Genomic DNA, 13994 nt, shown 5'->3' on the forward strand with positions numbered 1-13994 from the left:
TGTGTACAGTGGTAGAACAGCTACACCAATTGCACTATGTTGTGCCAAAAGCAATTCTTTGCCCCAACCTGCTCCAAAATGGCATCTTGGTGGAAAATTCCACCAAGCCTGAGCCAAAAAAGTCGCAGTCGCTTTAGCATGCGCTGAAGAGGAAGAAGGTGAAAGCCTGCGTGCTCACGAGACATTCATTACATTACTTCACATTTTCATCCCAATGCATTGTTACTTCCTATTACTTGTTTTTTCCCACCAAAGGTTGTGGTTTCAAGGGCCTCAATTAACTCTACCTTAATCAACTGTGTTCCAGTTAACTTCACCCTAATTAACATCAGTGGTCACAGGTCCTACTCCCGCTAAAGGTCGTGGGTTCTAGTGCCTTAATTGAGTGTGTCATAATTAACTTCGTCTTAACACCTAAGGTAGCGGGTGCAAATCCCATCCTCCACAATGTCAGTTGAAATTCAACTTGGAGATATCTCCATGTTGGGTTGTGGGCTCGAATGCCTTATTTGACTCGCCTTAATTGACACTTTCCTGTCCACCACCTGTACCCATCGATAACCTGCTATTGATGATTTCAACTTCGAATCTTGCTGCGCTCTAAGTGCTTTCAGACAGCTAGCTCTGTGCAGCACCTAAAAGAGAAATTGTTTTTCTAGTGTCGCTTTTGTGTTTCTTTTGACACCTTGGGCACTGAACTGCACCAGGGACAGAGGCCAGCGAGCGAGTTTATGCCATCACCTAAGAAGAAAAGACTCCGGAGTCAGATCACCAGCGGTCATGGATTTATTCACCCATGATACAGCACACTGCAACAGCCACGGCACTTACGGGCAAAGGCTCACCGCAAGACCAATTGAGTATGCGCGCCCACTGTGCTAGCGCTAACTGGGTAGCGGTCCACCAAGTATGAGAATGAAAAGTTGTAGGAGCAAAGATCGGACGTAACCAACTCGTTTGCCTGTGAGCATCTGCCGCGGCGATGAAGCGGTCGGCAGAAAAAAGCTTAGGTGAAGAGGGCGCTTGGAGGCCAATCAGGGCACGTCATGTTTACTTACGCTGTGGGTTGACTCTGGAAGGGACAAGCATGGTTTGCGTAGGAAATTAGCACCAGCCGTATTCGCCATGTTGCCGTTACGGTGGCAATTCTGGGAGATTGAGCTTAGCACATTGAGCGAGGGATGAGGCACAAGAAGGCACTTCGATCCCCACAGTCGAAAAGTTTACCTATGCAAGTTTGCATCTGCCGCCATTACCGCGTGGTGTTTCCTGTCTGCATGTTGATAACGAAAGCCATGAAGGGCATCGCGAGTTTTATCGGCTGTACAAGCTCATTCGCTTAATAACTAGACAAACAATCATGGTGTCACGCGTGCACAGGTAAACATGAACACATCTCGCTCAATGACTACGGAAACTCGCTGTGAAGACGCTGGAGTGAGGAATCGCGGCTGCAGCGGCGACCTTTCTACATCTCTTGCTTCAATGCGAACAGAATGTAGAAAGCACATCGCATAGGAAGCTACCGGCACTATGCGAACTCTGCAAATATAGCAGATCACTTTCAAGATATGGCGCCCACATGGCCGCGCTGTAAGCAGCAGTCGTCGGAGAAGAACATTGTCGTACACCCCCCCATCTCGTCTCTTCTCACTCCTGTGCCTTGCGCGCAACAGGAAAGGGCACCCTTTTGCCTCGCCTTCCTCGCTCATGCACACGAGATAGAGCTGCTTTCGCCAGCTCACCCTCGCAAGCTTTCACTCGCACATAAAGCATACGGTGCATAGCAACGATTTTCTCGCCCTTGGACTTCATACAGAACCTCACGGCGACGCCGACAGCAGAAATGCGCCTGGTGTCTCCATATAATTTCTATTGCAATAAAAGGTGCCCATGCCACTTTGCCGACTGTTGCAGATAGCTGTTCAAAGTGTTCAAAGTGGCGCGCAGTGTAGGGATCGTTGGGGAACAAATGATGTTGTATATATTTGCAAATGTTTTAATTTTCTTAAGTTCCATCAACCATATGTTGCACCATTTGTTAATAGCGTCATGGTCAGATTGAAGGGTCTTGGTATCATCAGCGCAGGTTATTTCTCGATAGACAACATAATCATCGGCAAATAGATTAATGTACGAGGAAACACAGGAAGGCAAGTCATTAGTGTAAATAAGAAAGAGCAAAGGGCCTAGTACTGTTCCTTGAGGGACCCCAGATGGAACAGCGGTATGCTCTGAATTAATGTTATTTGCAGACACAAACTGGGAACGGTTAGTAAGAAAGATTTCTAGCCGAAAGAGTACTACAAGTGCATGTATGCAGCCTAAGCAGCTTTGCTGGTAATCCGTCCCCATATGAATGTTGCTGCCTCACAAACTTTTTTCTGAGAGTTGGGCACAAAGCCGCTGTCACGGCATTCGTATGCTTTTCTGCATAAGATGCCTATATTGCAGTGAAGCTCTCAGGAAACCAGCTGCCAAGGTGCAACACATGTTAGACCTTCGCTCATTTTTCTTGCTAGAAAATCAGGTTCATGTTAGATTTCTTTGTTTAGGAGCTTTAATGTTACCTCTAGACTAATTTTCTATTTTGGACTTGTAGAAAGCGTGCATACATTTGATTCGAGGGCATCTTTCAATTAGGCAAATACTGCCTCATGAGTCAGCTCTGTGTTTTGACATTCTTCCTGCATCTTTTTTTATTCAACCCGCCAGATAATTGAATCAATTTCATCGGTCCCGTGATGGTGTAATTAATGGAAATCGACTGTATCAATGTTTAACTGTGCAACAAACCCGGGTACGGCAAATTATGCTCTACATGCAAAACTTATCTAGAGATAATTGTGTAATAATGAATCTTGTAAATTAACTGGACATTGGATGTACTGAACTTTGTGAATGCCTACAACATGTGCCATGCAACAGGCTGCAGTGTTTGCACCTTCTTTTATATTCTCCCCTCCATCATGTTGCTAAGCATGCGTGATAGCATGTTTGGATGTAAATGGGTAGCGTGGGACACATGACAGACACATTGGCACAGAGACAAATGCTACTGGGTTGTTGCTTTCCTCACACATGCTGCTGTGATAGGTTGCCACAAAGTGTGTAGGCAGTGGCACACACAGATATGTGCTGTTTGTATAACGAGACTCATCACATATGTTCGTAAACATTCATTATACTCATGTTTGAATGCATGATGTTACTTGATATGTCAGACAAGAAGTGCATGAACCAGTTAGGCATAATTAGGTTTGGCTGTACTCATGTACACATGGCAGTATTGCGCATGGCATTGCCGCTTAGGTGCATGTCCCAAGTCTTTCTTGTACATTGCAGGATGTTTGATGTGGGCGGCCAGCGGTCTGAACGAAAGAAGTGGATCCACTGCTTTGAAGGGGTGACAGCCATCATCTTCTGTGTGGCCCTGAGTGGCTACGACCTTGTACTCGCTGAGGATGAGGAAATGGTGGGTGTTTGTGCATTGCAGGCTCCCGTGCTGCGGTACTGGCTGCCTTCTATTTCGTGCTGATGAACGTTTCCGTAACGATACAAAACTATCAGTGAATTGACTGTCGATAGTATCTGTCGTATTTTTTTTTTACTAACAATAATACAGTACCCTTCTGTTAGTTAGACTTTATTTTTATTTTTTGGTTAATTCAACCTCGACCGAAAGTCCTGGCCTGTGGCCATGCATTTCGATGCTCCCAAACGTTCATTAATTCAATCCTAAAGTTGGCCTTCGCCAGATAATTGGAACTTGATCAGTCAGCACGCATGTGCCTGACCCCTATGGTAACCCCTTTAGTGGCAGCGTCTGTCTCGGTGAAGCTTAGGGGACAATGAACGCACATCATCTTCCATCAAAAAATGCCTATTCCTCAGCATGTCCTACGAGGATTTTAAAGCAATAATTGTAGTTCACAATGTCTGAATACGGTATCCACTCAATTCTAATGCACGCCTGCTCCTTTCTATTAATTTTTTTATTTGGACAGGAAATTGTCCGCGCACGGTGCAGTCGGATGCAAAACCAAAACTCCCTTTGTGGCTTTGATCGCTTTGTTGACTAAAATTGCTGTCCTTTTCCTAGCCACGAAGGGAGTTTTGGTTTTGCATCCGACTGCACCGTGCATCGACAATTTCCTGTCCAAATAGGATAGCCGAAACAGACATAGAGCACGTGATCGTAGAAATTATCCCAAAGAAAAAGAAGAAAGGGGGCAGCATCTTCATCGTAAATACCTACAGCCCGCCGAAAAAAAAGAAAGCCAAATTCCAGGACCTCTTCCAAGGCACCAGAAAACTGGCAAAGGGCAACACACTAGTCGTCTTAGACGATTTTAATGCCAGGGACAAGAGCTGGGGATACAAGAATTTCAACGTTAAAGGAAAGACACTAGCAGAAGCGGCAGAGAATGCAGGCTACATCCTCCTCACAGACCCGGAAACTCCGACCAGAAGAGGCAACAGCGTCAGTACCGACACTTGTCCGGACCTCACCTTCATCAAAGGACCAAGGCAGGCGCAATGGCAAAACCTCGATGGAAAATCTGGGGAGCGACCACTACATACTCAAAACGCAAGTGACTTCAGGCAGACTTAAACGGCAGCTAGGAACAGTCAAAATCACTGATTGGAACGGAACGCATATAGAGAAGCATGTGACGGACACCTCAGCGAGGGAGGGATCCAATCGATTGAAGAATGGGGAAACATACTCAAGCAGAGACAATGCGAACACACCAAAGAGGTCAAAAGAACAACGCAGACACCCGAGGTGGATGCCAGGCTTCTTAGGCTATGGGAAGCCAGACGCGGCTTAACCAAGAGGTGGAAAAGGCAGAAACACGACAGGAAGCTCAGACTTAAAATAGCAGAAATTACAACAAAAGCAGAGGAGTACGCAGCACAATTGGCGAGAACGAACTCGCAACACTTCAGCGACTCCCTGAACGGAACCCTGAGCACAGCTAGGACGTGGCACATCCTGAAAGCGCTCATCGATCCGACTAAAACCAAGGCAGAGAATAACAAAGCAATATACCGGCTAATCCACCAATTCGAGGGAACCGACGAGGAACTCTTGGACAAAGTGCGTGTCAAATGCTTCGGGGACACGAACCCGGTGGCATATACAGGGGATTACCGGGGAAAAGAAAATCCAAGCTTAGACAGACCCATCACTCATAAAGAGGTCTATGAAGCAATCAGAAGCACAACTAGAAACACGGCAGCGGGTGCGGACAAAATTAACAACGCACTCATCCGCAATCTCAGTGACGAGCTAGTCGCAGAACTAACCGACTTCTCAATAAGCACTGGGCAGCGGAGACCGTCCTCAATGATTGGAAACATGCAGAGGTAGTATGATACCATAACCGGGCAAAAAGCTACAAATCGGAAACCTAAGACCCATCTCCCTCACATCATGCCTTGGCAAGTTGTACGAGAGAGTGGTCATGATAAGGCTACAACAATACATAGAGGATCACGAATTATACCCGCACAGTATGTTTGGATTCAGGGCTAAGTTGTTGACCCAAGACATACTATTACAGATCAAGGAAGAAGTCTTAAGCAACGTTCCCAGGAACGGAGAGAACATGATAATGGCATTGGACATTAAAGGAGCCTTTGACAACGTGAGCCACTAAGCCATCCTAGCGGGCCTGGATGACCTAAACTGCGTCAGGAGGGTTTTCGGCTACGTCAAAGCTTTCCTCTCCAACAGAACAGCTACGATAGGGCTAGGAGAACTGCGCTCAGAGAAGTTCCATACCCCCAACAAAGGAACCCCCCAGAAATTGGTCATTTCACCAATGCTATTCTACATAGCAATGATCGGCCTATCGAAATAACTCAAAGAGGTCGAGGGCATACACCATGCCATGTACGCCGATGACATAACCATTTGGGCCAACACAGGATCACTCAAAGAAAAAGAAGTAAGGCTACAAGAAGCTGCGACCTGCGTAGAGAACTACGTGAGGGCAAGAGGGCTAGCCTGCTCCACCGAGAAATCTGAGCTGCTCAGAGTCTGGAGAGGGAAACAGAATCGCACGGTCCCAACTAGCGACGAGCTCAAGCTTGGCGTCTACCTCGAGGGAAAACTAATACCGGAGAAAACACTCATAAGAATTTTGGGCATGTGGATACAGTCGAATCAACGCTGCTCACACATCCTCGCTCTACTCAAGACATCAACTCTACAAGTCGCTCGCATGATAATGCGAATCTCCCACAGGCGCTCAGGCATGCGAGAGGAAGACACACTAAAGCTGGTTAGGAGTCTAGTGATCAGCCGGGTTACCTACAGTCTCCCGTACTACAACCCAATCAAGAGCGAGGTTCAGCAGATAGACGCAATCACACGCAAGGCATACAAAACCGTGCTCCACCTACCACAACACACATCCACGGAGAAGCTCTTGGCACTAGTACTTCATAACACTTTCGAAGAACTTAGAGAGGCACATGTTGCTCAGCTGCACAGACTACAAGAGACTCCATCTGGCAGGGAGCTTCTGCAGAAGTTGGGATGCAGCGAACAGATGCAAGAAACCTAAAGAACCGCGACTATCCCAGACAAAATACGAAACACACTCAAGGTGGCTCCCATTCCCAAGAACATGGACCCCAACCTACACGAAGAATGCAGGAAGGCGAGAGCCGAATACACCCAAAAGTCACTAGCTTCCCAGGCAACAACGGTATACGTGGACGCAGCCACATACACCAAAAGGGCGAGACAGACCAACCCCAACGCAGTAGCGGTGGTGATAAACTCGGACATGCAAGAAATTGTCAGCGCATCTCTATGGGACTGCACGGTAGTCGAGGCTGAAGAAGCGGCCGTTGCTCTAGCGGCAGCGGAGGGCTATCGAACTAGGCGGTCCTTAACAATACTAACCGACTCCCAAACAGCATGCCGAAACTACATGTTAAGTAGAATAGGTCCACAGAGCGTTCCGCATACTCCGCTCTGAAGATCACCACACACAAGACCCAGAAAAAGAACAACCAATTGGACACACGATAGTGTGGACGCCGGGTCACACGGACGTGGAAGGCAACCGTGAGGTCGACAGGGTAGCTCGAGGATACACTGCATACCGAGCACCCTCCGCCAATGACCTCGAGGAAGCCGAGCCAGTCCCCAGAGAATACTAGGCTATACTAAACCACTATATGGGCAGCAGGAAGCGGTACCCCCCGCCACATAGCTCTCTCACTAGAGAGGACTCCGTAGCTTGGAGGCTGCTACACACGGGTGCATATCCGAACTTAAACACACTCAGTAAAATACAACCAACACAGTACACTGACAAATGCCCGTGGTGCCAGGAAACACCCACGCTCTACCATATAATGTGGGCCTGCCAGAAAACAAATGCGGCACCAATAATACCAAACCCGAGTGCGGAGCAAAGGGAAGGAATGCTCTCCAGCGACTGTCAGGACGTCCAACTAGGGCTGATCCGACGGGTCCAGCTGACAGCGGCATCCAGCGGAGCCCTGGACTAGGGGCAGACGGCCATTGCTAAGAAGATGGAAGACACCATGTTAGCATCAAATTTATCAAGTTTTCTAGAGCTGATTAAACGTTTTTCCTCCTCCTCCCTTCATGGCATTCGTATGCTTTACTGCATAACACTATCGTGTGGTGAAGCTGACTAGGAAACCAGCTGCTAATCTGTAACGCTTATTAGAGCTTTGCCCATTTTTCTTGCTAAAAGATCAGCTGTACGTTAGGTTTCATTGTTTAGAAGTTTCGATACTATCCTCTGTGTGTTGTTCTACTTGGAACACCGGAGTAGGATAATCGTCGCAGGGCGTGACTGTATTCGCAGCTGTTAAATGGTTGAGCTTTCGACCGTATTCGTGTTGTTTCAAGTACAATCAAAATTTCTGTAAACGCGAACCCTGAAGCACTTGTCGCTCTGGGCAACCAGCCCATTTTAGAGGCATGTGTCCTTCGTGGCTATTGCTGTTCGATGCGTTCGCAGTCGTCTGCTGCGCTGATACGAGAGTGCACGCCATTTGGAATTCAACGCGTAGAAAATTGTTCTGCCACCGTTACATTCACTTATCTGAAAGTCAATTTTCGAAAGCAGTGTTTGCCAGCATGTAATGGGAAAGCTTGGGCGCTGGAAGAGCCCCGGTGCGTACTACCGTCTATCGTGTAGCAGATTACACGCAAGCCAGGAGTGTGTGTGCTAAATGGCACGTAATGTTGCTAGACTGCCTCCAAAGCAGTATGTGATGTGTCATTCCCTTCATAAAGTTTTTGAGAATTACATTTGTGGACCCTGCAAGGAAGCCATAGCTGATGCCAGAAAATGAGGAGCTGGTGCCAGAAAATGAGGAGCTGTGCCATGTGATTCCATCATTTAGAAACTCAAAGCAGTTAAATCTCTGAGGCGTAGTGCTGCGATCAAGGCGGGGCCTGGGGGATGACCGTCAAACGTGTAATCTCTGAGGCCATGCTTGATGTCTTGTCGAGGTTGCCAGAGGAGGTAATGTCGGCAGAGTCGGTGTGCGCTACAACCATGGACGGAGTCCGGATAATCGAATGTAGAGCTGGCGGCTGTCTGAGAAACTGGTCATCTTTACACATTGTCTATGGGGCCATTGGTAGTGCCGCGAACCTGTCCGAATTATCGAGCATGTCCGGATTATCGATCGGCGACTATAATTGGCTTCCTTGAAATATCTCATTTCGACACCACAAACGAGAAACGTGCTAGCAGAGCATCAAGCGAAAGAGCCGCCGTGAACCTGGATGTTGTAGCCATCTTTGTTTATTTGGTCCAAATAAACAAAGACTGCTACACCATCCAGGTTCACGTGTTGCTAACACAAGTAGCAGATTCTGGAGTTGCCAATAGGCAGAAACTCTATGGCCCTGTCGGAGTTGTCTGGTTTGTCGTTCGTGCATTTTTCTCTGACGGATCTACAATGTAGTGCCGCTGTACGTCTTGCTGGCACTTTATTTCGATGCTCATCGAAACCGTGTCGTGCCACATAGTTTGCCAAAGGAGGATGTCACGATCTAGGATTAAAAGTAAGCTTTTTCTATGTTTATTGGTGATAGCGGGGCTTTGCAAAAGAGCCGCTGCAATCAGAATCGCACGTGGTGCACACTTAAGAAGGGTCTGTCTGAGACTTAAGAAGGGCTGTCTGAGAAACTGGTCATCTTTACGCATTGTCTATGGGGCCATTTGTAGGGCCGGAACCTGTCCGAATTATCGAGCATGTCCGGATTATCGATCGGCGACTATAATTGGCTTCCTTGAAATATCTCATTTCGACACCACAAACGAGAAACGTGCTAGCAGAGCATCAAGCGAAAGGGCCGCCCTGAACCTGGATGTTGTAGCCATCTTTGTTTATTTGGTCCAAATAAACAAAGACTGCTACACCATCCAGGTTCACGTGTTGCTAACACAAGTAGCAGATTCTGGAGTTGCCAATAGGCAGAAACTCTATGGCCCTGTCGGAGTTGTCTGGTTTGTCGTTCGTGCATTTTTCTCTGACGGATCTACAATGTAGTGCCGCTGTACGTCTTGCTGGCACTTTATTTCGATGCTCATCGAAACCGTGTCGTGCCACATAGTTTGCCAAAGGAGGATGTCACGATCTAGGATTAAAAGTAAGCTTTTTCTATGTTTATTGGTGATAGCGGGGCTTTGCAAAAGAGCCGCTGCAATCAGAATCGCACGTGGTGCACACTTAAGAAGGGTCTGTCTGAGACTTAAGAAGGGCTGTCTGAGAAACTGGTCATCTTTACGCATTGTCTATGGGGCCATTTGTAGTGCCGGAACCTGTCCGAATTATCGAGCATGTCCGGATTATCGATCGGTGACTATAATTGGCTTCCTTGAAATATCTCATTTCGACACCACGAACGAGAAACATGCTAGCAGAGCATCAAGCAAAAGAGCCGCCATGAACCTGGATGTTGTAGCCATCTTTATTTGGTCCATATAAGCAAAGACGGCTACACCATCCAGGTTCACGTGTTGCTAACACAAGTAGCGGATTCTGGAGTTACCAATAGGGGGAAACTCTATGGCCCTGTCGGAGTTGTCCGGTTTGTCGTTCGTGCATTTTTCTCTGACGGATCTACAATGTAGTGCCGCTGTACGTCTTGCTGGCACTTTATTTCGATGCTCATCGAAACCGTGTCGTGCCACATAGTTTGCCAAAGGAGGATGTCACGATCTAGGATTAAAAGTAAGCTTTTTCTATGTTTATTGGTGATAGCGGGGCTTTGCAAAAGAGCCGCTGCAATCAGAATCGCACGTGGTGCACACTTAAGAAGGGTCTGTCTGAGACTTAATAAGGGCTGTCTGAGAAACTGGTCATCTTTACGCATTGTCTATGGGGCCATTTGTAGTGCCGGAACCTGTCCGAATTATCGAGCATGTCCGGATTATCGATCGGTGACTATAATTGGCTTCCTTGAAATATCTCATTTCGACACCACGAACGAGAAACATGCTAGCAGAGCATCAAGCAAAAGAGCCGCCATGAACCTGGATGTTGTAGCCATCTTTATTTGGTCCATATAAGCAAAGACGGCTACACCATCCAGGTTCACGTGTTGCTAACACAAGTAGCGGATTCTGGAGTTACCAATAGGGGGAAACTCTATGGCCCTGTCGGAGTTGTCCGGTTTGTCGTTCGTGCATTTTTCTCTGACAGATCTACAATGTAGTGCCGCTGTACATTTTGCTGGCACTTTATTTCGATGCTCATCGAAACAGTGTCGTGCCACATAGTTTGCCAAAGGAGGATGTCATGATCTAGGATTAAAAGTAAGCTTTTTCTATGTTTATTGGTGATAGCGGGGCTTTGCAAAAGAGCCGCTGCAATCAGAATCGCACGTGGTGCATACTTAAGAAGGGGATCAGTGAATGTGGTACACAGGGGGAGCCAGCACTTCGATGGGTGCCACCATGTTCGTTGACGCATGACTTTTGCATCGAGCATCGTCAACGCAAGTGCAAAACCTTATTAGTATCTTGCGCATGCAATTGCTCTGGTGCTTTTTTTTTTTTCGCGGCTGCAAAACTTTTGTGGCTCTTATTCGAAAATTCCTTTAGGATGATAAGATTCCACGAAGAAGTCACTTGCCGTATAATGCAGAATATAGGTCGAGGCGGAGTATAGGTTGACCCCCTTACATTGAAGCAAAGAATTCAACATAAAAATTATAAGGCACAAAACTTCGTTTTATTCAGTGGTGCCGCCAGACTCATCACCTGATCATTCATTTGAGCTGTCTGAACTATCGTCCGAAGACGACTGCTTATCACTGGCTGCGTCCCACAACAGGTCATCCTCGGTGCCGTCCACGGAGTTACTAATGCAACACTTCTTGAATGCCTGCACCACCATATCGTCGGGCAGCGAGCACCAAGCCTGCGACACCCATGTGGCCACAGTGGAGAGAGGCGGCCTGCGCAGCCGGCCAGTTGGGGTCGTCGGGTTGTCGCCGGCCATCCACTGATTATGTTGTTCACGGACACTGTCTTTAAAGGGCTTGTTGAGAACGAATTCCAGTGTCTGAAGTGTTGACGTCATGCCTCCCGGAATGACGGTGAGTTCCGTCCTCCCGTCCCGGAGTGCCTGCTTCGCACCTGCGGTCAAATGCCCGCGAAAGGCTTTTAAGACGAGCATGCTCGGACACCGCAGGAGTGCACCAGGTCGCCGATTCCAGACGGTCTTAATCCAATTGAGCATGAGGGCCTCGTTCATATAGCCATTTTCATTCACGCGAACGACAACATCTCGCGGGAAACCCTCTTGAAGATTACGTATGGGGCAACTTTCTGCCGTTTGCAGTACACGCGAGCATCACTGTAAAGCACGAATGCTCGTTCCCCGTAGAAAGAAGCTTGACTTTTTTTGCCCAGTGTTCGCACACTGTGGTGGGCGACGGCATGTCGAACCACACTGGCGTATCATCAGCGTTGCCGATCTGTCCCAACATGTAGCCATGCTGCTGCCGGAGACGGATAACATAGCACTGGAATTCGACCAGCTTGGCCTCGTATACCTCTGGCAGCTTCTGACAGATTGACGTGCGCCGTCGAAGTGCGAATCCCTTGCGTTGCATGAAGCGACGAACTCAATAAATGGAGCCCTTGAATTGATCCTTGGGCAGTCCGGATCAGTAGGGCAGTCCGGATCTCAGTAGCTTTGATGCGGATGAGTTCTGCTATCACTGACAAAGATCTGGCACGATGCTCGCGGACAAAATCCGCCACTTTGTCTTTGAGCTCCGGGTGCACCGTGCGGCGCCCGCGAAATGACGTCTTCCGCGCGTTGCAGGCAGGCAGCTTGACTTTCTGCGTTCGCCAGTACTGGACACTTTTTTTCCGACATGCCAAATTGCCACTGGGCAGACATGTTCCCACGCATTTCAGCATATTCGATAACCTTCTTTTTAAATGCCGCGGTGAACTGACATTGAGTACTCGTACTCATTTTGCGGGTTGTCGGGAAATTAGCAACGCCAGGAACGATCGCTGCACAAAAAGGCAAGATGGCGTCGGTCCAACTGCGTAAGCCGCGTTAACGTTGGGCTGCATCAGTCACCAAGGGGGCGAAAACGATGCGGATGCCGAAAGGTCTGCGCTCCTACATGTTGCCAGACGACTATTCATGTTGTGCCAGGGGCCGGTATATAAGTCGAGGGGTGACCTTTTAGTAATATTTTTTGGAAGAAACCTCGACCTATATTCCACACTATACGGTAGATGCCCTACATGTAAACTGGCTGTAGTGAACACCGACACAGCGGGCCAATCTACGAGCCTTCAAACTGATCTTGCTGAAATAAACAAAAAATTGGTGCACATGCAAACCCTAGAGATAAGTTGATAGGCTTACAAGACACTGTGCAGAGCATAGAAAGGTCAGTACAACATTTGTCTTGTACAATAACTTAAAAGACTCTATAAATCGGCAGGAACATGGTATCAGTGAATTGTGCCACCGAATGGAGACCGTTGAGCAGTCGCAAGACGCAACAATGCTCTCAAAGTTAAAGGAAGAAATAAACTCTCTAGAGCAGTACAGCCGAAAACAGATCATGGAAATTCATGGCTTGCCTCAACAAGATGATGAGAATCTGTTAACTGAAATAAGATTGCTACACAGCTTCACCTGCCGCCACTATCTGAAAAAGATATTGACGGAATGCACCGTCTACGTGCAAAAGAAAACGGACTCTGTCGTTCTTGTTCGTTTTGCTAGCAGAACACTGAAGACTACTTGGTTCGAAAAGAAAAAAATCCTCAGGAACAAAACGCAGGCCATTAAATTTTTTTATAACTTGACTGCAACAAACAAGCAGTTGCTTTGGCTTGCAAAAAACAAGGCAAGAGAATTGAACTATCAATTCGTTTGGAGTTCACAGGGAACTATCTTTGTACGCAAGCAGCCAAATGCTCGAGCGATAAGGCTCGCCATAGAAAGCGATCTAAGCAAAATCGTCTAAGGATCAAAGACCACAAACTACCACAAACATGGAACCTTATCACAGTGTTACGTCCTTCAGCAGTTTAGTAACTAAAAATACTTGCTTCCATGAAAATGGGCTTAAGCTGTTTCATATAAATGCACAAAGTTTAAGGAACGAACAGGTTGATATTAGGTTTCTTCGATCAGAAAAAGGTGCACGGCACCTCAAACGAAAAAGTGCAGCGGGTGCCGGGCTGCACCGGCTTGCTGCAAGGTTCAAGGATGCAGTGCACCGCAGCGGCACCTTGCCTTGGTTCGATCGAGCACGGGGGTGCAGAGAAACTTGGCTGAATCGAATAGGCCTATTGAGACATCAGCTGAACTGCTGTTATGATTTCTTAGCTTTTTCGGAAACTTGGTATGCGAGCGAGTATGACGTCATACATTTCCCAGGCTACAAGCACGTTCCAATTTATCGATCAAAAAAACGAGGTGGTGGCGTATCTCTT

The 13994-nt window shown here is 47.4% G+C and overlaps 1 protein-coding gene across 5 annotated transcripts in view; it reads left to right on the forward strand.

Annotated features, from left to right (window-relative positions):
- LOC142584565 (guanine nucleotide-binding protein G(i) subunit alpha-like) overlaps positions 1-13994 on the forward strand; it is a 146360-nt gene that overhangs the window by 111785 nt on the left and 20581 nt on the right. For 4 of the 5 annotated variants that reach the window (XM_075694670.1, XM_075694668.1, XM_075694671.1 and 1 more), the window contains exon 6: positions 3346-3475. In XM_075694670.1, the coding sequence (XP_075550785.1) occupies positions 3346-3475 (130 nt within the window). Of the gene's footprint in view, positions 1-3345; positions 3476-11352; positions 11881-13994 lie in introns of those variants that run through there. The other variant, XM_075694669.1, reaches the window with a different exon arrangement.

Source organism: Dermacentor variabilis, chromosome 6 (genome assembly GCF_050947875.1).
Source record: "Dermacentor variabilis isolate Ectoservices chromosome 6, ASM5094787v1, whole genome shotgun sequence".
Taxonomy (NCBI): domain Eukaryota; kingdom Metazoa; phylum Arthropoda; class Arachnida; order Ixodida; family Ixodidae; genus Dermacentor; species Dermacentor variabilis.